At 39.4% G+C, this 26,529-nt stretch overlaps 1 protein-coding gene across 1 annotated transcript; it reads right to left on the bottom strand.

Moving 5' to 3' along the window:
- Nucleotides 1-3,105: 3,105 nt before the first annotated feature.
- Nucleotides 3,106-25,871, bottom strand: th (tyrosine hydroxylase). The gene is made up of 13 exons (XM_042301362.1): nucleotides 25,661-25,871; nucleotides 25,010-25,213; nucleotides 22,462-22,636; nucleotides 22,091-22,179; nucleotides 21,737-21,804; nucleotides 16,991-17,041; nucleotides 14,899-15,044; nucleotides 13,793-13,928; nucleotides 9,158-9,227; nucleotides 8,865-8,921; nucleotides 8,515-8,610; nucleotides 7,561-7,694; nucleotides 3,106-5,540 (listed from the first exon to the last, which is right to left on the bottom strand). Exons 1-13 carry the CDS (start codon nucleotides 25,742-25,744, stop codon nucleotides 5,381-5,383), a joined length of 1,470 nt encoding a protein of 489 aa, XP_042157296.1. The 5' UTR covers nucleotides 25,745-25,871; the 3' UTR covers nucleotides 3,106-5,380.
- Between the last annotated feature and the right edge of the window lie 658 nt (nucleotides 25,872-26,529).

Below are 26,529 nucleotides of genomic sequence, written 5' to 3'. Positions count from 1 at the left end.
TATTCGCTTTTCTTGAAAGGACATGTTGAAATGTGGGTTGTAACCAAAGAGCTTAAGAGCATGAAGGATTTTATTGACCATTATCTGCCCAAATGTACAGAAGGTCTGGTGGACCAACGCATTAAACTTGGCCTTCATTAGTTCGGTTATATTTCAAATCAAATTTTTAAGAAGAGAAATTGTGGAACTGGACAAGGTTTTGCCATAATTATGCCGTTGTGGCTGTGTTAACTAGTGATGACCGAGTACAAAGCCTGATGACAAATACTTTACTCAGTAAGGTCCCTCCCATAGGATTCTATGGTCACTTCCACTAAGGCCAACTTTGAATGGTTGATATCCCAGGCTTATATGTGTTGTGTGCTCAAAAGCCTTATCCAAATCAACTTACAGTCATGCGTGAATACATTTTTATGTATGGGTGGTCCTGGCAATCAAACCCACTATCCTCGAGTTGCAATGCTCTACCAAGATGCATGACAAGGTTATAAATGCTTTGTGAAGCCTCAATGTAATATGATTTATAAGCCTTTATTGAGTAGAGCTTATGCCACCCTTTATAAAGCACAGGCTTATGTCATATTTGACGCAGTGGTTGATGTCACATTTGACATTGGTGGTTATATCACACAGTTATGTCACATTTATGAACCCTTTATAGAGCTTGAGACACTGTACACTTATAGATGATTTGTGACGCATTTTCGTTGTGTTTATAAGCTGCACATCACTTAAAGCACGGCCAGAAGTGGTCCCAAAACGTCAACAACATTTTCCCAAAGAGTTTCAACAGTGAAACGGTGTCAAAACATATGCATGAAGTTTCCTATTTCAGAACAAGAGCATTTATCGTTATCGGCAAGCTGCATTTTAAATCTGCTCTCAGGAGTAAAATAGGTACTGTGTGCAAATTTGAAATGGATCAGCTAATGGACCAACACATTTGTTACACATTTGTTACATTGTATTCATTTAATTTGGTCCATTTGTTTTCACATTGCCAAATGTCTAACAAACAAAAATGACCAAACAAAAGCACATGTTCATGCAAGTCATTTGTTTTTTGGACACAAATGGTCATGTTAAATCCATTTATTATCATCATGTGTGTCCCAATCTTCATATTACCTTTGCTTTGGTCAACATACGGGAGGAAACTCATAACTGCCATGATAGGGGAGTCTGGGTGTCTCATCATGGGTTGGTTGTCAGAGTTCTTAGCCTATTACTCTAGGATGCTGTGTAGCCTAGTAATTTTAAGATTAAAACGTGTGACCTATGTGACTTGGTCAATTCATATCAACATCTCAAAACATGGAGGAGAGTGGGATCTGTGTGTTTTTATAAGAGGTCAAAATAAAAATACATGCATTGGTACACTATATAATACAAAGGTATGTGGACACCCGTTCAAATTAGTGGATTCGGCTATTTCAGCCACACCGGTTGCTGAAAGGTGTATAAAATCGAGCACACAGCCATGCAATCTCCATAGACAAACATGGCCTTACTGAAGAGCTCAGTGACTTTCAACGTGGCACCGTCATTGGATGCCACCTTTCCAACATGTCAATTAGTCAAATTTCTGCCCTGCTAGATTGGCCCCGGTCAACTGTAAGTGCTGTTATTGTGAAGTGGAAACGTCTAGGTGCAACAACGGTTCAGCCACAAAGTGGTAGGCCACACAAGCTCACAGAATTGGACTGCCGAGTGCTGAAGCATGTAGCGAGTAAAAATCGTCTGTTTACGGTTGCAACACTCACTACCGAGTTCCTAACTGCTTCTGGAAGCAAGTCCGGAAAAACTTCATGAAATGGGCTTCCATGGCCGAGTAGCCGCACACAAGCCTAAGATCACCATACACAATGCCAAGCATCGGCTGGAGTGTTGTAAAGTTAGCAGCCATTAGACTCTGGAGCAGTTGAAATGCATTATATTGAGTGATGAATCATGGTTCACCATCTGCCAGTCCGATGGACAAATCTGGTTTTGGAGGATTCCGGGAGTACACTACCTGCCCCAAAGCATAGTGGCAACTGTAAAGTTTGGTGGAGGAGGAAAAATGGTCTGGGGCTGTTTTTCATGGTTTGAGCTAGGCCTCTTAGTTCCAGTGAAGGGACGCTACAGCACACAATGACAATCTAGATGATTCTGTGCTTCCAACTTTGTGGCAACAGTTTGGGGAAGACCCTTTCCTGTTCTAGCAGCTTGACTGGCCTGCACAGAGCCCTGACCTCAACCCCATTGAACACCTTTGGGATGAATTGGAACGCCGACTGTGAGCCAGGCCTAATAGCCCAACAGAAGTGCCCCGACCTCACTAATGCTCTTGTGGCTGAATGGAAGCAAGCCCACGCAGCAATGTTCCGACATCTAGTGGAAAGCCTTCCCAGAAGCATGGAGGCTGTTATAGCAGGAAAGGGGGGACCAACTCCACATCAATGCCCATGATTTTGCAATGAAACGTTTGACGAGCAGGAGTCCACATACTTTTGGCCAAGTAGTGCATTATTTGAATTATAGGAGTAGGCTATGCATGAACAATGTATTTGTTGAAAGAAGACAGGAGAGTTGTGTTTCAAACCTATTTCTGAGTTGCTATCGGACAAATCATATGGAAATTAATATCACATTTTGCCTTTATGCTCAGTTGGGGGTAATTGTATAAAAAATTATATTACAAAGTTTAAACGGTTGAATTTTGTTTAAGAATATTGTTATATACTCTGTTTTTATAGTTTATTCTCCGTTTGTCAGCAGCTCTACACTAAATCAGTTTCTCTGGGTGTGCGCCAGCTCATGCTTTTTATAAGAATATTGTTCAATCAAAATCAATAGCCTGACTATTTCTTGTTGAAAAGAGTCTCATAAGATATCCTACTGGTAATGAGGAATACAAGTGTGTAAAAATTCTGACATCCAGCCCCCATCTCCCTTAATCTGCATCGGAAGCACACATAAATGAGCTGCGACTCACCAAAACAAGTTATGAGATTGCATACATTTGATCAAATGCTCGCATTCAACCAATAACACTGTGTGCATCTTGTTATTTTCCTGTGTTTTGTTGGTATGTATGATGTTTATTTATTTAATAAAATGTTGTCATAATAGCCAGATTAAATTTGAGAGTAATAGTCAAAGCGATAGTCAATATACTAGAAAATGTACTGTATTAGGTGTGTTTTTGTTTTGAGGAATCCCTTTATCTTTGAGATGATTGAGTCAGGAATGGACACCCAGAGGTAATGCTGATGTCTGATTATTTCTTTTTTTTATATTGATATTTTTACAGAGAATGTGCATTCATAACTTCCTCAGTGGGCAAGCATAACTATATATATATAACATCAGATAGTTCTTTCTTTTTATTCTGCTATTAGATTGCAACAAGCACAATGCTTACAATTCACAGAACATTTTTATACACACAATAATATATTTTTTTTACTCCAAACAGGGTGATTTGTTTTTAATGATTTAAATATTTTCCCTGGTTCAATATTACAGTAATTTACATAAACATCTTTCATTTTTATCATTATACCATGTCCAGTTTCCCTACTTTTATTACATTCATAATTTTACTGCTTGGATTTGGTCATTTTCCTAGCGTTTTACATATTTTGTTGAATTCATACCAAACTATTAAAGTGAGGTGAAACTTTGCATTGAGACTTTTGTTTGAAAGCATAACACATGTGAGTAGCAAACCACAACCTTGCCTTAGCCCTACATTAACCCTGCATTTTAGCCCTATTCCTTGTGCACAAAATTTGCATTTTGTCGACAATGCGCCATTTAAAAATAATTTCAGATCGAAGTGACATACTCTCCCCTCTGTATTTATTTGGACAGTGAAGTTTACATTTTTAATTTGTCTCTATAATCCAGCATTTTGGATTTGAGATCAATTGTTTCATTTGATGCAACAGTACAGAACGTAACATTTTATTTGAGTGTTTTTTTCATGCACTTTATGTATCAAGTCCCAACATTTGAAGGTGTCAAGTATTTGGACAAATTTACTTGTGGTCTATTATAGTGGTCAGAAGCTTAGTAATTGTTCCCATAGTCCTAGCACGCAATGCCTACACTGTACATCAAACTTGTGACTCTTCAAAGTTGTTGGATACATTTGCAGTTTCTTTTGGTTGTGTTTTGGATTATGCTGTGCCCAAAAGGAACTGCATGGTGAATAATGTAGGTTGTGTTTAAAACAGGTAGCCCAGCGCTGATCTTTTTTTCACTAATTGGTCTTTTGACCAAATCAAAATCAGATCTTCTCTCATCAGATCTTTTTCAGACCTGATCAGATTCGTCAAACGCAGCCGAATTGTTCATTTTGGAATCACTTTTATTGTAAATAAGAATAGAGTATGTTTATGAACACAACAATAATGTGGATGCTACCATTATGGATAATCGTGAATGACTACTGAATAATGATAAGTGAGAAAATTAGAGGCACAAAGACCATACCCCCAAAACATGCTAACTTCTCACCATTACCAATAATGGGAGTTTTTTGGTGGCGGGGTATGATATTTATGCCTCTGTAACGTTCTCCCTCATCATTATTCAGGATTCATTCATGATTATCCGCAATCATGGTAGCATCTACATTCCTTTAGAAGTGTTCATGAAAATATTTTATTCTTATTTACAATAAAACTGACTCCAAAATGACACAGTATATTATTCACCATTCAGTTCCTATTGGGCACAACGTAATCCGAAACACAATCAAAACAAACTGCAAATGCATCCAACAAGTTTGTGGAGTCACATGCTAGGAAAATGGGACCAAATACTTAAATGTTTGACTACTTTTAATACACTATACGTGAATTTGTCCACATACTTATGACACCTTCAAATGGTCCGACTAGATACATATAGTACTTTCATTTCTAAACGGTAAAACAAATATGTATGAACATACCCTCAAATAAACGGTGACATTCTGTGCTGTTGCCTCATAAAACATTTGATCTCAAAATCAAAATGCTCAAGTATAGAGACAAATTAAAACTTTTAGCTTCACTGCCCAAATAAATATGGAGGGGAGTGTGTACAACATTTGAGATGAATGCAGTCTCCACCAATGGAGGAAAACTGCCTTTAAATGCCTCATTGTCTACAAAGCGCGATCAGATTGAATCCTGACTTTAGTAAGCACGGGTACCAATGGATAATGCCCACCCACTTGCACAACATATCTTAGAGACATCACCAGATCAAATAAACCAAACAGGTCTAGTGAGAGGTTTCAAGGTCGCCACTTAGCCAGCCACATAAAGCACAAGAGAACAATGGTTATGTCACACGTCAAAATGGCACAGAGTGGGACCAGTAGCACTAGCAGTATTGTTGTGCATCATGCGAGCACGTTGAGGGCATCTGTGAGCATCTTCAGCTCGTCCTTGACAGACTCCAGGCCTCCTCGGATCTTCAGGGGATTGTCCAGGACCTCTATGCTGTAGGTGTAGGGGTCAAACCGCACAGAAAACGGCCTCTTAATTCCAGCCACATACGATCTGTCAGGAAAAACACAAGGCAAATATACAATGTATAAAAAGTCTAATATCTATTGATTGGTCAATGTCTGTCTGTCTGTCTGTCTGTCTGTCTGTCTGTCTGTCTGTCTGTCTGTCTGTCTGTCTGTCTGTCTGTCTGTCTGTCTGTCTGTCTGTCTGTCTGTCTGTCTGTCTGTCTGTCTGCCTGCCTGCCTGCCTGCCTGCCTGCCTAAAGTTCAATGACAACATTCTCATCATTCTTATTGTATCAGGCAATATGGATATAAAGGGTTCACCTTTTCTTCAGTAGAGGCCAACTACAAGAAACATGAATTCAATATGCATTGAATCACAGAAAACTGATTTGCATTGCAACTACATATTAACCATCTACAGTCTAAGCCTCTAGAGAGCGATATCGACTAACCAAACATATATAATTGTTTTAAGTTAGTAATAACATGGACCATTTAGCTGATTTGGAATTTTAGGACACCTGTAGGTATAAAAGAAATATTTTTGTTATAATATTACATTTCGCCTTACTGCTATTAGACCATAGAAAACCACTGAATAACACACACATACATGGCAAATAAGACAAGCAAAATATATACACTACCGTTCAAAAGTTTGGGGTCACTTAGAAAAGTCTTTGTGTTTGAAAGAAAAGCAAAAAATGTTGTCCATTAAAATAACATAAAATTGATCTAAATACTGTGTAGACATTGTTAATGTTGTAAATGACTATTGTAGCTGGAAAATAATGATTTTTAATGGAATATCTACATAGGCGTACAGAGGCCCATTATCCGCAACCATCACACCTGTGTTCCAATGACACGTTGTGTTAGCTAATCCAAGTTTAGCATTTTAAAAGGCTAATTGATCATTAGAAAACCCTTTTGCAATTATGTTAGGACAGCTGAAAACTGTTCTGCTGATTAAAGACTAATTGAGTATCTGGAGCATCAGCATTTGTAGGTTCAATTACAGGCACAAAATGGCCGGAAACAAAGGTGTTTCTTCTGAAACTCATCAGTATATTCTTGTTCTGAGAAGTGAAGGCTATTCCATGCGAGAAATTGCCAAGAAACTGAAGATTTAGTACAACACTGTGTACTACTCCCTTCACAGAACAGCACAAACTGGCCCTAACCAGAATAGAAAGAGGAGTGGGAGGCCCTGGTGCACAACTGAGCAAGAGAACAAGTACATTAGAGTGTCTAGTTTAAGAAACAGCCACCTCACAAGTCCTCAACTGGCAGCTTCATTAAACAGTACCCGCAAAACACCAGTCTCAACGTCAACAGTGAAGAGACGACTCCGGGATGCTGGCCTTCTAGAAGCTAGCAGGTAGATCAGGTTTAAAACAAAAACTGATGTAAGTTGGTAAAATAATAAAACTAGTGTGAGCCCGGACTATACGGCTTGTACGTGTGTGCTTGTGTGTGTATGCATTCGTGTGTCAATGGCCGTGTCTGAAATCTGTCTTGCCTACTACTTACTAAAACTACATGCTGTGTACGTCAGTGGAGGCTGGTGGGAGGAGCTATAGTAGGGCAGCTCATTGTAATGGCTGGAATGGAATTAATAGAAGGTATCAAACAAATCAAACATATGGAAACCACATGTTCGACTCCATTCCATTAATTTATTTCCAGCCATTACAATGAGCCTGTCCTCCTTATAGCTCCTCTCACCAGCCTCCACTGGTGTACTTAATAGTACGACATACTATTTTGTATGTACTGTTTAATAAAAATGTATTCAGCAAACAACAAATATCAACATTCCACTCATCCATACTGAGAAGGCATCATCTAAGGCGCAATTGCGCTTGTTAATTTTTCATTCAGCTTTGAATGGATGATTCTCTTCCTCAATAGTGTGCAGTGAATTCTATTAATGTAAAGCCAAAATGAGTATGACATCCTGGCATACGTTTTCTAAATGTATATTTTTGCATACCAAAAAAGCCTACTATTTAGCCTACAATTATGGGTATTCTGACACAGCCTATGTGTGTCTGGTCCGATACCTGAGTTTCTCTTTGGCATCTGTGAAGCTCTCAGAGACAAAGTATACAGACTGGTAGTTCTGGTCTTGGTAGGGCTGAATGGCAGCAGCCTCTGGGTCAAACTCCCTCCTCTCTGGCTCATCTGACAGAGCATGCTGGGCAAGACAGGGGGAGAGTGAGAGATAGAGAGGGGGGGGGGGTTAATGTCTGGATGTCTGGATATTCCTGTAATTCAACATTTAATTGAAAATTAGGTTAGTGGAGGTTTATTCTGTTCCATTATGTTGTCTATATTATGGTGGCTTATATCTAAGATGAACCTCTTAAGGATCTGACCTTTTTTGTTGTTGCCTAAAATGACATACCCAAATCTAACTGCCTGTAGCTCAGGACCTGAAGCAAGGATATGCATATTCTTGATACCATTTGAAAGGAAACACTTTGAAGTTTGTGGAAATGTGAAATTATTGTATGAGAATATAACACATTAGATCTGGTAAAAGATATCACAGAGAAAAAAAATTACAGTTTTTTTCATAATCTTTGAAATGCATGAGAAAGGCCATCATGTATTATTCCAGCCCAGCTGCAATTTAGATTTAGGCCAGTAGATGGCAGCAATGTATGTGCAAAGTGTTAGACTTATCCAATGAACCATTGCATTTCTGTTCCAAATGTTGTATCAAGTCTGCCCAAATGTGCCTAATTGATGTATTGATACACTTTCAAGTTCATAACTGTGCACTCTCCTCAAACAATAGCATGGTATTCTTTCACTGTAATAGCTACTGTAAATTGGACAGTGCAGTTAGATTAACAAGAATTTAAGCTTTCTGCCCATATCAGATATGTCTATGTCCTGGGAAAAGTTCTTGTTCCTTACAACATCATTCTAATCACATTAGCGCACATTAGCTCAACCGTCCCGTGGGGGTGGGGGGAGAGAATACTCCATGTCTAAAACCATGTACTCACCACTAGCTCTCCATATGAGGAGAGGAGTCCTGCCCCGTAGGCTTTCACAATGCCACCCTGTTTACACAGACCAAACTCCACCGTGAACCAGTAGAGCTGAGACACACACACACACACACACACACACACACACACACACACACACACACACACACACACACACACACACACACACACACACACACACACACACACACACACACACACACACACACACACACACACAGGAGACATGCTTTCTAAATTAGTCATGTTTCCACAGCTTTACACTTCATAAGTTTTGCATGTGTGGTAGGAAGCAAATAAGGGATCAGGAATAATCCAAGCCATGTTGCAACAACAAAACTTACCGTTGACAGTTTCTCAATATCTTCTTCTGAAGCCCCCAGTGAAGCAAGACCAATGTTCTACAAGACACATGTGATCTCTGTTAGTAAAGCATGACCGAGTATCATCTTTGGTTCATGGTATACAAAGCAGACAAGAGGGTGATGGGTAGACAGCTCAAGTCAAGGTGCAGGCCAGAGGCCCAACTCTCATTTTAGAACTGCTCCTATAATAAATGTTATTGGGTTAAAAATGTCCATCTTCACAATCAATACATCAGAATCAATAAAGCCAATAAAGCCACAGAATGTGTCACCTGAGAAAACTGGGCGAACACTCGGTCAGCCAGAATGGGGACGTGGCCCAGGAGTTCGTGCACACAGTCCCTATCGCAACATCACAAAAATAATGAGAGGATTAAATGCTCACAGTCACACAGGAGATGGAGACAGAAAGTGAGAATAAGATGCCCAGAACATATTTCCTACAATTATCATACAGAAAGTGCATGATGCTGTCTCGATCTAAGAAGATGCAGATAAGGAAGAGAGAGGTATGGAAAGAGAGAAATTAAGAGAAATAAATTATACAGGACAGAGAGCTGTTTGGACTGCAGACCTGAGTTTAAATACTATTTGAAATCTTTCAAAATACCCTGCAAGAGATGCATAATAAGTCATGTCAAACTTTGTAGAATTGCAGGAAATTGGCAAGCGGTTCCCACTGACAAGCGGTTTCAACTCGCTGTTCACATTTGAGGTATGGTCCAACAGAAGGTCTAACCGAATTATTCATAATGTGTTTCGGGGTCCATATCATGGACCCCGAAACACATTGAGATATTATTTTACTGTAATAGAGGAGAAGTTTTCTAACAATCCCCTTTAAATGTCTCAAGTCCTCAAATTGCACGCAGAGCAGACACTACTAAAACGGTTGTATCGATGAACATTGATTCTGTATGCTCAGTACTACATACCACTAGCAGGATATTATCCACAGACTGTTATACTAGCTGTCTAGTCTGTGTTTTATAAATGTGCAATAAGCATAAAACACAATTATATAAGGAATTTGCAACACATTCTCATTCTGAGAAATAAGGTAGGCCACTCGATTTCAACATGAACAAAGTGGACAGGCTATCATGCTGTTCAAACAGTAGGAGATGGACAGAAGGGTGTGTTCATAACAATTCAACTGTTGTGCCTTGTTAGCTAGCAAATAGATCCAAGTAGGATAAACTTGAAATATAAAGATTAGCTGGCTGCTCACTAGCACGTGGGCATTGTGCTTGAGAGATTGTTGATGAGACCTGGGTTAATTTTCTATAATGCCTACAAGAAGTTAGTCATTATTAGTGAATTTGCATTATAAATGGTTTTTGGTGTTTTTTTAACAAAATGGTATTGTCATAGACAAACTTGAAAGTCAGATCAGTTTTCTGCCCTACCTATCTCTAACCCTACATAAGGGACGCATGTGGCAGCTCCCTAACGATTTCATTGGGCAAATGGACGGTCCCTTACTAGACGTCCACGGGTGCTATTAAAACAGGCAGACGGCCTCAGGTCGCGCCCCAAGGTCTGGTCTCAGGGAAGTAAAAAATAAAGTTTCCAGGGCACTCGGTTTCTGAGATACTGTATCTCAGGGACCGTCCATTTGCCCTATGAAAATCCTTATCAATCGTTAGGGAGCTGCCACATGCGTCCCTTATGTAGGGTTGCACAATTGGTGGCTGACTAAATACTTTTTTGCCCCACTGTATACATATTATTATTATTTTTTAAATGTAATGCTGTACCGGAAAATTCCACCAGATGGCGGCTGACTGTATATGGCAAATAGACATTTCATAACCAAATGGACATGGCCGTTTCTTGTAAATGGAACAGACTTCAAAGACGAAACTCAGTGAGCATAGGGGTGGCCAAATGTACTTTTAGCCCAGAAACAAGATGGCGTCGAGGCCACAACGCTCTTTGAGTTAATGCACATTTTGTGAGATTAAAGGTTGAAAATGGTAATACAGCACTAATTTGACCGCTTCACATCAAAGTACATAAACCTACGCTGTAAGGAAAAATAGAACCAGCCATTTATCTATTCTAGTTTACGAGAAATCGTACAACGTTCATTTCATGATGCTAAAACAAATGCTTTTTTGTTTTTTTAAACTTATAGATTCAGTTAAGGTGTGTTAAGGCGAATCCGTTAAGGCAGGTTTCGGAGCTCTACGTGATTTCTGTGATTTTCTGTATTCACACACGCACAGCCAACATGGAGTGACACAGTGTGGGGCTTACAGACCCACAGAGCCTGCAATAGTTACTGGCGTTCGAAACATCAAAGAACAGTCAGACCCAGAGCTCTGAAACTTTATAAACCTGTTCTAGAGCTTAAGTCGGTAGTGCATGGTGAGTTATGTGGCTCTAGAAGGTTCTCAGGCTGAGAAACAGCCTAGTCCATTTGCAATATCTTCAATTAATTTTTAGCATAGCGAAAATGACAACCTTTAGAAAAGTCTCGGCCCATAGAGACGGACCCTATAAGTTTCTGTCCGATAGCTCTTTCAGGGACCCAGTAGCAACGGCCGAAAAAAATGCATTTTCAGCACTAATGAAGGTCGCTGCTCGGGCTCCGAATGACCTACCGAGCCAAAACTCGGGATTCGGGGTCACCGCAGCTAGGCCTACACATAAAGTCATAACTGGAACCGCAGCTAGAACGTAACTATGTGTTTTCCGTTTTTTAGGCGCTGTGAATTTTGGGCCGGCTCTGAAATATGTGATAGTTGGCTTCTAAACGAGTTGGAAAAAGTGGGTTTGTGTCAGTATGTATCAGTTTGGTGTCAGTATGATATCTTATTGACTGATGGATGGCTGACTTGATGGCTGAATTATTGTCCATTTCCAATAAGTTTAAACAGTGATGAACCATCACCAAATGGACAGGCTGAAATCAACACTGAAAGGGTTGGCAAATGGCATCACCGTAGTCTCTGGGATGTGCCGAGTTCAACGAGGTGCCCCACTTGACCGTAGCTCGCTTGGTCTAACCGCAGCAACTGTGCAAAATGTAGGCCCAGAATGAAGCCTGACAATTAGTGATTTCAACATGCTTGTGACATATTGTGGCCTCTTCGTCACACAGAGACACACCGATTTCGATGGGGTCGTCGAGGGGAGGTTGGGGTGGATAAACCACAGAGTTATTCTCTCTGCGCTCACAGGTTCATGTAGTTTGACACATCCAAGTTTCTCCATAAGGATAACATGGGTTTATAGGTTATGCTCTAACGTTTTGCTACATTAAATACATGCTTAATCATTTGGACAAGTATGCTGCCTCTATTGTATTGTGTTTTGGAGAAAATGGGGGTCATGTTAGCAGTAACTGCATAAGGTTACTATGTAACCAAGGTAAATAAAAGCATTTTTTCTCAATTCCACGCTATGAGCAGTTACTGCCTTTTTGCTTAGTAGGGCAGTACTGTAAAAAAGCAGGCTCAACTATTTTGATGAAATATTGACATTATTATTGGGTCTTATGGTTGTGGAAGGCTTATATTTAGCCTAGGACTAATTTCAAAACCCCTAAATTCATTAGATTATTGCTGACTGTTTGTATTTGACCTGTAATTGTACAGCAAATCTTATTTAAAGAAACACATCATCTATCTTATTTTTAAGATACACAGTTTATTAAGTAAAGCACCCCATTCACGAAAGTGGTTTGCTTTTACAGCGAGTCACGTGGCCGTGGCTTGCTATATAAAGCAGGAAGACAAGCATCGAGGTATTCAGAGACTGTTCGATTGAATGTTAGAAAGGGCAAAATGAGTAACCTAAGCAACATTGAGTGGGGTATGATCATCGGTGCCAGGCACTCCGGTTTCAGTATCTCAGCCCACTTGGGCTTTTCACGCACGACAGTGTCTAGGGATTACTGACAATGGTGCGACAAACAGAAAACAACCAGTCAGTGGTAGTTCTTTGGGCAAAAACAGCTCGTTGATGAGAGGTCAAAGGAGAATTGCAAGGGGGTATGCTCCAAAACGTTTTGTGTGGGTTCAAGTCCCCTACGCGACTCAAATTAGAAAAACTATCTCCTGCTGGTCCTTGAGTCAAATAATGCATTTGTGATGTTTGTAGATCAATTTTAATAATGTATGTACAACGTTGTACAGTTAAATATACACGTCTGTGCAATATATGTAATAAACAGGATTATTAACCGTGTGTCTACAGGGCTGAAGAAAGATGCCTCATTAAATGTATTATTATTATTAATGATCAAGGTGTTGCACTTCCCTTTGCAACACAATAACACAAATGTAATTGTACATTAAAAAAATGAATAATTTAACCTGGGATTCAAACCCTTGCTGCAAACTGTGAATATGATCAGGAGCTTGGCTCACTACATTGTGAGCTATTTAACCAGTCATTTAAACACACGTGATTTCGTAACTTTGATTAGCAGAACTTCTGTTAGGAACGCTTTCATGAAAAACTGTTCGATCACGTCCAACTACAGCACGTCAACGTTTTTAATTGGCTGATGTGGAATTTGTTACATTATAGTTAGTTGCATGTCATTTGCGGCATACATGATCTTGAGCAAAGTGATTATAGCCTATCATTATAGCCTAGGATTTCACATTTCACAGAACCATGAGCACAGGTTGATTTGGCTTTGCTGTACCACAGTCGAAGCATGACAGCAGACTACCTACCAAAGGTTGCACTGTATCCAAAACAATGTTGAAAAATGTAGATCAGCTATCTTTTAACCGGGGTATGGAGAACTAGGATGTTGTGCAATGTTAAGATAAAAATATAGCATGTAGAATTAGGAATCACATTAGCTCTATTCATGACATCTCTATCTGCAACTTTCTACAATGTTTGCATACTGAATATGGCCATGGTGAAACAGTAGTACTCACGGTTCAGGGGAGTGCATGGGAGAAGAGGCGTGGCGTATATACTGGGTACACTGGAACACGCGGAAGGCCAGACTGGCTAAAAAGTCTCTGGCAGAGAGGAGACCTGCCACGGGACGCAGCTGGAACCCTGTTCGCTCTGTGTGTGAGAGTGAGTGAGTGAGAGCGAGACAGAGAAAGAAAAAAATTGAAAAAGCCAGGAGACAGTGACAATGACATTTGGTATTAATGACTACGCATCTACCAAGAGGTGGAACTTAGGTAGTGTGTATTCAGCCGACAGAAAATGTATGACTGCGGTACGTAACCTTTGTCTCTAAACCCAACCTTAACCCTAACCTTTACCATTTTCGACCCCTACGCAGGTTGAATATCCACTTCTTTGCGCTTACATGTATCTAATGTTCAATCAGGAGTGGGCTGTATTGAACATGCTATAGGTCAGTAGTAGACACTAATATTTCTGAGGGAGCTACTTTATTGGGGGGGTCATGAAGTGAAATTGATTCATACATGATATCAAATGAATTCATACATGATATTTAAGATACTGTTAACATGGACCATCAAGCTTTCATTCAAGTTGCAGTATTAGAAACAAATGTTTAAATATCATTGTATGAATCTTTTGAATCTGGCCTTATTGCCATTTTCTCAAAAAGAAAAAGTTGATGATGATCTTTGTGTATGATCTTTTGTGAAGAATCAATTATTTTCCTCCAGTCATTCTGTACAGATTCTTCTCTGTCTATTCTACTGAGTCCTGCACAGCTTGTGTGATAGGTAGAAACAGAAGAGACAAACACATTCCTGAGAATCTTAGCTTTCAACTAGAGCCAAATTTGTAGGAATATTTTGTTTTCAAGATGCGCTAAAAGCACTAGAAACCACTGTTACTGTTCCGTTTGTCCCAGCCGCTAATAGCAAAGGTTACTAACGTAACCATGGTTCTATGAACTAAGCGGCGCATTCAGCTGACTGAGGAAAACATTTTTCACAGCACATTCATTCAAATGATTTCTGGAGTTGCCAATGAAATTGCAGAGAGATGCATGCGTCTTGTGAGGAGCTCAATGACAATGGCTGCAATAGGCGGCATATATGAGTACCTCTGAGAAAGCGTGACACGTCCTCCAACTGGGGGATGTTTTCAGGGCTGTATCCACAATGTCTCTCCAGCAGACGGAAGGCGTCCAGGTGCTCACTGCAGGCATGGGTGGTGTACAGGTCCCTGAGGGTGGAGTACACCTCTCTCCTATCCAACACACACACACGTGGGAGAACACAAAGACATGCATGCACGTACGCACACACACATGGATACACACACACCAGAAGGTGAACACACATGACGGAAACAAATATAATTTTGTAGATAAAATTGCAGATGAAAATGTAGAAATCTTAAAACACAACTGTGAGTCGTCATGGGAAAAGGATTGATTTCTCTGCATTTTCAAGACAGAAATGTTATAGAAGTCCAAATATATACATTCAAAAAGAGAAGACTTCTGTATAACCCATTTCCAGAATGGTGAGCTGAATGTGTGGCCTCTCTTTGATTGAGTTATGGCAGCATATTGTCCTCTAGGTCAACTATAAATCTCTCCAAAACAAAACTGTTTACTCTCTTATAATTGGGTTATCCATGAGCAAGTCTACGTTCCAAATGGCACCCTTTTCCCTATATAGTGCACTGATTTTGAACTGGGCCCATAGGACTCTGTTCAAAAGTAGTGCACGATATGGGAATAGGTTGTAATTTGGGATGCAGAACAAGTCGTGTACCAGATGGTTGACAGTCACTTCGGAGAAGTTCGGTCGAGGGACCTGAAGGTTTTTTTGAAAAGGTTTTTATATTGTTCAAACACAATGTTTCCGTTTGGTGGAGTGAGTCAAACAATGAACTGACAGTTTAGACTGACATGATATCTGGGCAATTGACTTTAATCTGTGAAATTTGCACATAAACGATCAAAAGCTTTTACTCTAGATGGCTTGATAGCACCCTCCATCCGTGGCAAATCAGGAAAAGAACCATTAAATAACCTTTACCACTCTGAGTCAAAATCACAAAATCATAAATAGTATGAAATAAACACGTCTTTGTGCAAATGGACATGTAAACAGAGGGCTGAAGCATAACAGAAAGCATACAATAAACAACCCTTGCACGATAAGTATTGAGATGTGAAGAGTCATTGTAGTTCCAAAAGCTACTGCCTAAGCTTTAATTCAATGGTCTAACACTATCTTAATTAGGGCTAGATCCCTTTTTTCTCAATTTACGCCTGACTAACGTGCCCAAAGTAAACTGCCTGTTGCTCAGGCGCTGAAGCCAGGATATGCATATAATTGGTACCATTGGAAAGAAAACACTTTAAAGTTTATAGAAATTTAAAAATAATGTAGGAGACTATAACACCATAGATATGGTAGGAGAAAATCCAAAGAAAAACCAACCAGAATGTTTTTTTGAGAGCCCATGCTCTTACAATGGAAAGTATAGGGGCATACTGAATTCTAGCTCTCAGGATGCAATTCCTATAGCTTACATATACATAGGGTGTCAGCAAGTCTATGTTCAAGGTTTCAGGCTTGTAACTTCCAAAACAAATAAGAAATATCAGTTTTAGTACGGGGACACAGTCTTGTTTGTGTTTGTGTTTGGGCGCACGATGAACATACTTCTTTCCATAAGAAATATTATAGCTTGATTACATTTTAGAGTATCTGAGGAGTAAATAGAAACATATTTGACTTGATTAAACAAAGTTTAGCGGTAGATTTTCAGATTCCTTTCTCTGCATGTTGAACGACTGGATTATTCAAATCGATGGCGCCAACTAAACTGACTTTTTGGGATATAAAGAAGGATTTTATCGAACGAAACAACACTACATGTTATAGCTGAGACCCTTTGGATGACAAATCAGAGGCAGATTTTCAAAAAGTAAGTGAATATTTAATCGCTATTTGTGAATTTATGAAACCGTTCCTCAAACAACTGCATGGCATGCTTTCGCTGTAATGGCTACTGTAAATCGGACAGTGCAGTTAGATTAACAAGCATTTAAGCTTTCAACTGATATAAGACACTTGTATGTACCTAAATGTTTAATATCCACACGCCTATCACTGATTAAGGTTTGAAAACTTATCACTGATTTTACCAGAGAATATCATGCTAGTGCCACTCACCATGTACCGATCTCCTCCTCTGTGTATTCTACTCTGGGGATGGGCTCCCCTCTGACAAAGAGAAGAATGAAATTAGTAGATATACACCATTGTAGCTTCCTATTCCTGGATAAACCTTGAATTCACTTTTTTGATGATTTTTACATGACATTTTAAGTAGTCAATCGTCTCCATTTACTGTGAAAGTTTCATGACTCTTTGTATTTGTATTACTACATGGCAGACCTAGAAAAACTATAGTTTTAACTATTCTTTGTGGAAAACTATTTTTTCAGGGAAATAAATAGTTACTGTTGAGGTGACCACAACTATTTGAATAGAGAGCCCCAAAAAATACTACTTTAAAATTGTTTTTTAATAAAAATCTCATAAAGTAACTACTTTTAAAAAATTATGTCAGTACTGTATCTGGAACTGCATGTTAAGATATAAATATAATGAATAGAGCACACCAAATCTAATAAACCATTCCAATCTATAGGACAGTCATAATTGATATACACAATACATTTCTATCTGAACATTTTTTAAACGTCCATTCTCCTGAATGTCCATTTCCATAAAGTCTAACCATTTATATATACAGTACCAGTCCAAAGTTTGGACACACCTACTCATTCAAGGGTTTTTAGTGAAGACATCAAAACTATGAAATAACACATATGGAATCATGTAGTAACCAAAAAAGTATTAAACAAATCAAAAAATATTTTATATTTGACATTTTTAATTCAAAAGGCACTCGCACATCTAAGCTATCTTTTCTGCTAATGCATGGTAACAGTTGAATAAAATGAGAAAAAAGAAGAAACCCGCACACTGCTCTTGATAGTATCACTACTCTTTAATAAGCTTTTACGTATCGGCCTCACGGCCTTCTCAGAGCTTTTTTTACACTCTTGGCATTCTCTCAACCAGCTTCATGAGGTAGTCACCTGGAATGCATTTCAATCAACAGGTGTGCCTTGTTAAAAGTTCATTTGTGGAATTTCTTTCCTTCGTAATGTGTTGTAGCCAATCAGTTGTGTTGTGACAAGGTAGGGATGGTATAAAGAAGATAGCCCTATTTGTTAAAAGACCAAGTCCATATTATGGCAAGAACAGCTCAAATAAGCAAAGACAAAATGACAGTCCATCATTACTTTAAGACATGGACAGTCTGGACATGGACATGGACTATGTGCCAACATTTCTTCAAGTGCAGTTGCAAAAACCATCAAGCGTTATGATGAAACTGACTCTCATGAGGACCGCCACAGGAAAGGAAAACCCATAATTACCTCTGCTGCAGAGGATAAGTTCAGTAGAGTTTCCAGCCTCAGAAATTGCAGCCCAAATAAATGCTTCACAGAGTTCAAGTAACAGACACATCAACTGTTCAGAGGAGACTGTGTGAATCAGGCCTTCATGGTCAAATTGTTGCAAAGAAACCACTACTAAAGTGCACCAATAATAAGAAGAGGTTTGCTTGGGCCAAGAAACCTGAGCAATGGACATTAGACCGGTGGAAATCTGTTCTTTGGTCTGATGAGTTCAAATGTTAGATTTTTGGTTCCACCAACCGCTGTGTCTTTGTGAGAAGCAGAAAAGGTGAACGGATGATCTCTGCATGTGTGGTTCCCACCATAAAGCGTGGAGGAGGTGTTTTGATGGTGTGGGGGTGCTTTGCTGGTGACACTGTCAGTGATCTTTTATACATTCAAGGCATACTTAACGTGCATGGCTACCACAGAATTCTGCATTGATACGCCATCCCATCTGGTTTGCGCTTAGTGGGACTATCATTTGATTTTCAACAGGACAATGACCCAACACACCTCCATGCTGTGTAAGGGCTATTGACCATTGCTGCATAAGATGACCTGGCCTCCACAATCACCCGACCTCAACCCAATTGAGATGATTTCGGATGAGTTGGACCACAAGAGTGAAGGAAAAGCAGCCCACAAGTGCTCAGCATACACAAGGAGTCGCCAGATTGAGATGACACAAATTAAACACCCCCGGCCAAACTCTCCTAACCTAGACGAAGCTGGGACAATTGTGATCCGCCCTATGAGATTCCCTGTCACAGCCGGTTGTGACACTGCCTTAGATCAAACCCGGGTCTGTAGTGATGCCTCAAGCGCTGCATTGCAGTGTATTAGACCGCTGCGCCACTCGGGAAGGGTAGGTCCTAACCAATTATATTTTGTACAGATAAGTGTAAGGAAGTTGTGACGCTCAACTACTATGCCACTGAAAAGGTAAAAAGCTCCATCTGAGGGTAAATGTTCTTGTTTCAAAACACACTATACCGTCTTTAAAGGGATTGTTTACTCAGAATACAAATTAACATGATTTTCAACCTACCTTGGCTGTAATTGATTCAAGAAGGCAGTATTTTCAAAAAATTGTTTTACCTTTATTTTTCTAGGCAGATCAATTAAGGACAAATTCTTATTTTCAATGACAGCCTAGGAACAGTGGGTTAACTGCCCTGTTCAGGGGCAGAACGGCAGATTTTTACCTTGTCAGCTCGGGCATTTGATCTTGCAACCTTTCAGTTACTAGTCCAACCCTCTAACCACTAGGCTACCTGACGCCCTAGTATTGGGATTTTTAGTTTCCTTTTGACACTTAATAGGTATATTTTGTTACTGTTAGCGTTCTCAGTAACACTTAACAAACTGTTCTGGCGCCTGTGTAATTAAACTGTAATAACCTTGAGCAACATTTTATTAACATGTTACCTAAACACTTTGGTAATTGCATAGCAATGAGCAATACAGTACTCTACAGGAATAGTAACTGCTCCTTATTCCACATGTTATAACTCCATTATTATGCAATTATAAAGCAATTTCCACAATCTTATGGAGGGGTTGGAACCTAAATTATTTTCCAATCGTTTCGTTCTGAACAGAACCCCTCAAAAAAATGGTTTGGTTCCACTGTCACTATACACACAATACCCCATAATGACAAAGCAAAAATAGGTTTAAAAAAATGTTTGCTAATTTATTACAAATAAAAAACTGAAATAACTTATTTACATACGTTTTCAGACCCTTTGCTATGAGACTCGGAATTGAGCTCAGCTGCATCCTGTTTTCATTGACCATCGTTGAGATGTTTCTACAACATGATTGGAGGACACCTGTGGTAAATTCAATTGATTGGACATGATTTGGAAAGGCACACACCTGTCTATATAAGGTCCCACAGTTGACAGTGCATGTCAGAGCAAAAACCAAGCCATGAGATCGAAGGAATTGTCCTTAGAGCTCCGAGACAGGATTGTGTCAAGGCACAGATCTGGGAAGGGTACCAAAAAATGACTGCAGCATTGAAGGTCCCCAAAAACATAGTGGCCTCCATCATTCTCAAACGGAATAAGTTTGGAACCACCAAGACTCTTCCTAGAGCTGACCACCCGGCCAAACTGAGCAATCGGGGGAGGTGGGTCTTTGTCAGGGAGATGACCAAGAACCCGATGGTCACTCTGGCAGAGCTCCAGAGTTCCTCTGTGGAGATGAGAGGACCTTCCGGAAGGATAACCATCTCTGCAGCTCTCCACCAATCAGGCCTTTATGGTAGAGTAGCCAGACAGAAGCCACTCCTCAGTAAAAGGCACATGACAGCCCGCTTGGAGTTTTCCAAAAGGCACCTAAAGACTCTCAGACCATGAGAAAGGGTTTGGGTCAGGGTTAGGCTTCTCTGATCTGATGAAACCAATATTGAACTCTTTGGCCTGAATGCCAAGCGTCACGTCTGGAGGAAACCTGGCACCATCCCTACGGCGAAGCAAGTTGGTGGCAGCATCATACTGTAGGGGTGTTTTTCAGCGGCAGGGACTGGGAAACTAGTCAGGATCGAGGGAAAGATGAATGGAGCAAAGTACAGAGAGATCCTTGATGAAAACTTGCTCCAGAGAGCTGAGGACCTCAGTCTGTGGCAAAGGTTCACCTTCCAACAGGACAACGACACTAAGCACACAGCCAAGACAATGCATGAGTGGCTTCGAGACAAGTCTCTGAATGTCCTTGAGTGGCCCAGCCAGAGCCCAGACTTGAACCCGATCAAACATCCCTGGAGAGACCTGAAAATAGCTATGCAGCAACGCTTCCCATCCAACCTGACAGAGCTTGAGAGCATCTGCAGAGAAGAATGGGAGAAACTCCCCAAATACAGGTGTGTCAAGCTTGTAGCATCATACTTGAGGCTATAATTGCTGCCAAAGGTGCTTCAACAAAGTACTGACTAAAGGGTCTGAATACTTATGTATATGTGATATTTCTATCTTTAATAAATTAGCAAAAATGTTTAAAAATCTGTTTTTCCTTTGTCATTGTGGGGTATTGTGTGTAGATTGAAGGAAACAAAACAACTAATCAATTTTAGAATAAGGATGTAACCTAACAAAATATGGAATAAGTCAAGGGGTCTGAATACTTTCCGAATGCACTGCATATTCAAGTACCTTAAAATATTATTTGTTTTTCTGAGACCTGTATTATCAAAGAAAATAGTTGCCTTTTTGTTCAAATTATATAAACTATATTCGACTACCTCCAGTTTGTACTGTATTTTCAAATAAACTACAAAATACAACTACAGTATTTTCTGCCCAGGTCTGCTACATAGCAGTATATTGAAATATCTATATATATTAATTAGTGAAATTAGAAATCTGATTTTTTTAGGGCTTATGTTTAAAATGAATAAATGTTGTAATGAGTCACGGTATAATTATTTCTGGCTTACTGTTTATATCTGAAGGCAATGTCTCCAATCATCTTCCTCCTCTGCCGATATACGGGATCTGTGAATCCCTGTACAAAACCGTCACACAAAACATGAGTAGTGACCCAATATCTATAGTTTCACATTTGATCTAGTGTCATTATACTGTTATTAGAAATATGGCATTGTTATAGCAATGTAATAAGATTATTATCTGATGTAGGCTCAACGACAGTCAAAACTTGTGAGTTGCGCCCAAACCGTTGTTTCCCATTTAATAATAATCATGTAATAACAGTGTAATAACAATGATATTCTCACTCTCACTCTATCTACATAAGCAGCTAGAGTGATTGTTTCCATTCATTCACTCACTGGGTGTTCTTGGTCTAAATCTGGATCAAATTTTGTGATAAGGTGGTGACATCTGTCCAGCTCAGAGATTTTCTTTGGGAACCAGTGAACTGAAAAAAGACCATAAAGATTAAAAAAAAAAATTTTTTACAAACATGCTCCCATTTCCATGTATATCTTTAGTTCTTGTCACTGCAAAACACGTAATGCACACAAATGTTTGGACAAACATTGGGTCATACATTGGCTATACAATATTAGATGGTCTTACACTTGATAGCAGCTTCTGTTTAAGCCTCGAGTTCCACAGCATTATATGTTCTCACCTGTGCTCGTGAGACTAGTACAGTTTTAATAAAGTGCATTATGCAGAAATTATTGAAGGTTCTCACATTTGACTTCTTTGGTAGTTTTGACGTCCTCTGCTATCCTCTTGATGGAGCTGATGAGGGTGCTGACATCAGACAGGTGCACCTCGCAGCGAACAAAGTACTCCAGCCCCTCCAGGCTGTCCCGGGGCTTCCTGCACGGCCGTGTTTCCAGGTGGTGGATCTTAGCTTCAAACGTCTATCAGGCACAATATATATATATCTCTTAGGCTCTTCTTAATTGCTCAAACATCTATAGTTTCCTCGTCTACTCCCCTTCATCTGCACAGTGGTGGAAAAAGTACCCAACTGTCATACTTGAGTAAAAGTAAAGATTTCTTAATAGAAAATTGCTCAAGTAAACTTCACCCAGTAAAATACTACTTAAGTAAAAGTCTAAAACTACTTGGTTTTAAATATACTTAAGTATTAAAAATAAATGTAATTGCTAAAATATACTTAAGTATCAACAGAAAAAGTATAAATCATTCAAAATTCCTTATGTTAAGCAAACCAGACGGCATCATTTTCATATTTTTTTTTACTGATAGCCAGAGGTACACTCCCACACTCAGACATTTATATTTAAAAAAAAATGTGTTTAGTGAGTCCACCAGATTAGAGGAAGTAGGGATGACCAGGGATGTTGTCTTGATAAGTGCGTGAATTGGACCATTTTCCTGTCCTAAGCATTCAAAATATAACAAGCACTTTTGGGTGTCTGGCGAAAATGTATGAAGTAAAAAGTATTTTATTTTCTTTAGGAATGTAGTGAAGTAAAAGTTGTAAAAAATATAAATAGTAAAGTACAGATACCCCCCAAAAAACTACCTAACTCGTACTTTAAAGTATTTTAACTAAGGTTTACACCACCACTGCATCTGCACTAGAAAATAGGGAATGTCTGTCAAGCACAACATACTTCTCTTAGGCTCATTTGCTAAAAATGTTTCCTCGTCTCCACCCCTTCATCGGCACTACCTAGAAAAGACTTGAGAACATTATTTTATGGTGGAATCTCATCATTAAACTGGTTCTCATCTGGCTTGTTCTTGCAGTGAAGGAAAGGAAGTGAGGAGATATTACACTTTATATACATCATAGAAGACTGAAATATAACCAAACTGTTTGACATGGAAATTCTGGATTTTCGTAGTTAAAGTTTTTTAATTATGAAAAAGATTAATAAAGTTCCACCCATAAGGGCGCTTCTGGTCATTCGACTGCAGAAATGAGCTATCACATAGCTACACGCCAGTGTAGGATTTCTTCACAAACGCAGGGCAACTAACGCCTCTATCAGACCCACAGTGTAAATGCATCAATACTTTAAAAAAATGTTTTATTATAATTTTGCACCAAAACGCAACGACACTGACGGTCTGATCAAGGCAGAAAGGGAGATTACATGCTCTTACGTGGTTAAACAAACTTGCTTGCAACATTTGATCTCATGCTGTTGTACCAGGCAGCTTCATCTAGGTTCTCTACATCCACACCCAATGAAATAGCGACCTATCAGGAACATTAAAAATCTCAAGGCTGGTAATATCTACATTTCCCCCAAAGATTTCATCTTAAATGTCAACATAATTTATGTCATTTTAAATAACTTCATGAGACTACAATTGAATTAAAACAAGATTATACTTTAACGCAATCATGACCCACTGGGCATTGACATCAGTTCAACATGTAGTTTTGTTTTACATTTGGTTCAGTTGTCAAATAACGTGAATTCAACGTGAAATCAACGAAAAATGTTACCCTTTCATTGGATTGACCTTAACAGTTAAGTGAAAAAATGACGAAATTCCTTGACATTGAAGACTTTTGGCAAATCAAATCAGTTTCCCACGTTGATTCAATATCATCACAGATTTTTTTGGTGAGGTTGAAATGACGTTGAAATTAACTCGTGTTTGCCAGGTGGGGGTTGGCTTGATTAGATTAGCCCACACATTTTAAGATGTGGACAATTCAGGGATATTTTATTTTCCCTTGATAAGAAATTACTATACTTTAAAACAAGTTGTTGTTGATAGCATAAGCTACACCACGAAAACAATATCGCCATAGAATCATTCCCATTTAGGAAATCTATTTAGGAATAATCCTTGACACCTTTATTCAAGGCTCCAGCAATCTGCTCTGCATAACTTGCCATAACATTCGAATTTACCTAGTTGCCTCTCCTGAACCATAATGACATAATAGACACAGTGATGCTGCCTTGTCGCCTGTAAAAATGAACAAGAAGAGCTGAGAGCAAGCACTAATAGGCTTTGGCTACAACATTTTCTCACACTTTACAACTCCGAATTAATTGCCTTCTTGAATATCTCCTATTTCCCGTATATTCATACAAAATATAAATTGGGCAAAATATGTATCCCACTCTCCATTTGAACAAAAACAAGTGTTGGTTTGTGTTAATTGGTAGACTATTAGGTTAAATTCGATGTTGTTTATTTTCAAAGTTAAACGTTTCACTTTAAATCCTTTTTTGAATGATCCCAAATCCTATTTAGGCTCTTTAATACAGAAAAAGGCATAGCTCGTTTGTACTTACCTCGAACACCTTGAGAGAGCGTGACAGTGCTGGTGTCTTGGAACTTCTCAGCGTGAAGAAGAGATTGAGCAGAGCTTTTCCATCCTCTTCCTCAAACACGATCTGTTCAGTCGCTTCAGCCGCCTCTGCCGCGGCTGCCGCTGCTTCTCGTTCCTTCCGCGCATCCTCGATCAAACTTTGTCGTCTCCCAATGAATCTTGGAGACTGCGCCAAAAAAAGAGCAACATATTGGATTTAAAACAGCTTTACTGTTATGTCTGTGAACATATCTCGACCACCGACAGCGCACAAGACACAGCCCATAGAGCCTTGCTTACCTCGGTGGAACCATTTTACATCTCCAAACACGCATAAGAACACCAATGCAGTCTAAGTAAACCTGACGCATAGCTTAGTCTTAGTGATTTAAAAGCCGAGCTGCTAAACCACAATAAGTTATTTTCCTATAAAAAGTTACCATTTACCCAACCGCTCCTGCATAATAGTGCCCTCTCCAATGAGCCAGGCTCTCTGCGCGCATTGAGGCAACATAAAAAAAGTCTTAAAAAGATTAGCAAGTGACACTTATAACAATAGTTTTGACCATTTCTACTCAAAAGTTGAGTATGATATAGGTCTAAATGGAATGGTAATAAGAACGTTACTCCTTACCGTAACAGAATCAGACCTCTCGAGCTCGGACGCTGCCCTGCGCATACTCTTCGTTGAGGAAGAAGAGCTGCTTGAAATCGGCATGATCAGATTCTGGAGTGTGTAAAATAGTGTCTTTGTATGCGTGTGTAATGTGAGTGTCTGTGTATCTGAGCGTCTTTTATTGATGCTCCCTGCACTGCGTTGACTTTGCTTGGTGCGCCTGGTGTCTTTTTCCCCCACGCGGAAGAACTTGTCTGTCTTATTTATTGGGGAGGGGGAGGATTTGTTTGTCCTTCCTGACGTCAAGCATCCCGTTCTCTTTATCAAACAACACAGCATCCGACACATGTTCCCATATTTGCCTTGATTATTATGTAACAGAGCAAGTGGCATTTTAAAAGCCATTTTCGTGTGGTTTCGTTTTGGTATCCTAATGTAGCAAGAACATTTATATTGATCTCCAATCATAGCTGCGGGAAGTAGGGGTGCTGAAGGTTCTGCAGCACCTCCTGATAAATTGAAATAATGTGTGCAAAATTATATGACTACTCCCGTCTGAACACTGATGAACATGGGCAGCACATGCACCAAATATAGAACAGTTTCTTGCTCTGCTGCCATAGAAATATAATCCATAGCACCCAGGTAGCACATAATGTTCTGAGAACCATATGTTTCTTAGAGCTTGGTGAGAGCATATTTGTCCAATGGTTATTTTGCATATAACCTTCCTATAAAGTCTCCTACGGGTTTCTTCGTGGTTCTATTTAAAGTAATATTCTCAAATTATTCAGAGACCGTAAAGAAACAACCTTCTTCTGTGGGAATTCTAATACTTTAGCATAATCTTTTCTGCAGGTTTCCTTATGGTTCAATTTAAAGTCCTG

The sequence above is a fragment of the Oncorhynchus tshawytscha genome, linkage group LG19, assembly GCF_018296145.1.
Source record: "Oncorhynchus tshawytscha isolate Ot180627B linkage group LG19, Otsh_v2.0, whole genome shotgun sequence".
Taxonomy (NCBI): domain Eukaryota; kingdom Metazoa; phylum Chordata; class Actinopteri; order Salmoniformes; family Salmonidae; genus Oncorhynchus; species Oncorhynchus tshawytscha.
Note: the sequence above shows the minus strand (reverse complement) of the source record. Positions and strands in the feature narration are given on the sequence as shown.

Bases quoted from the DNA above. Each gene is read 5' to 3' on its own strand.
- th (XM_042301362.1), bottom strand. From the start codon at position 25,744: ATGCCGATTTCAAGCAGCTCTTCTTCCTCAACGAAGAGTATGCGCAGG. The intron at 17,042-21,736 runs GTAAGCCAGAAA...TCTCTTTGTCAG, and splicing joins ATTGCCTTCAGATATAAACA to AGGGGAGCCCATCCCCAGAG. The intron at 8,922-9,157 runs GTGACACATTCT...TGTGTCTTGTAG, and splicing joins TGTTCGCCCAGTTTTCTCAG to AACATTGGTCTTGCTTCACT.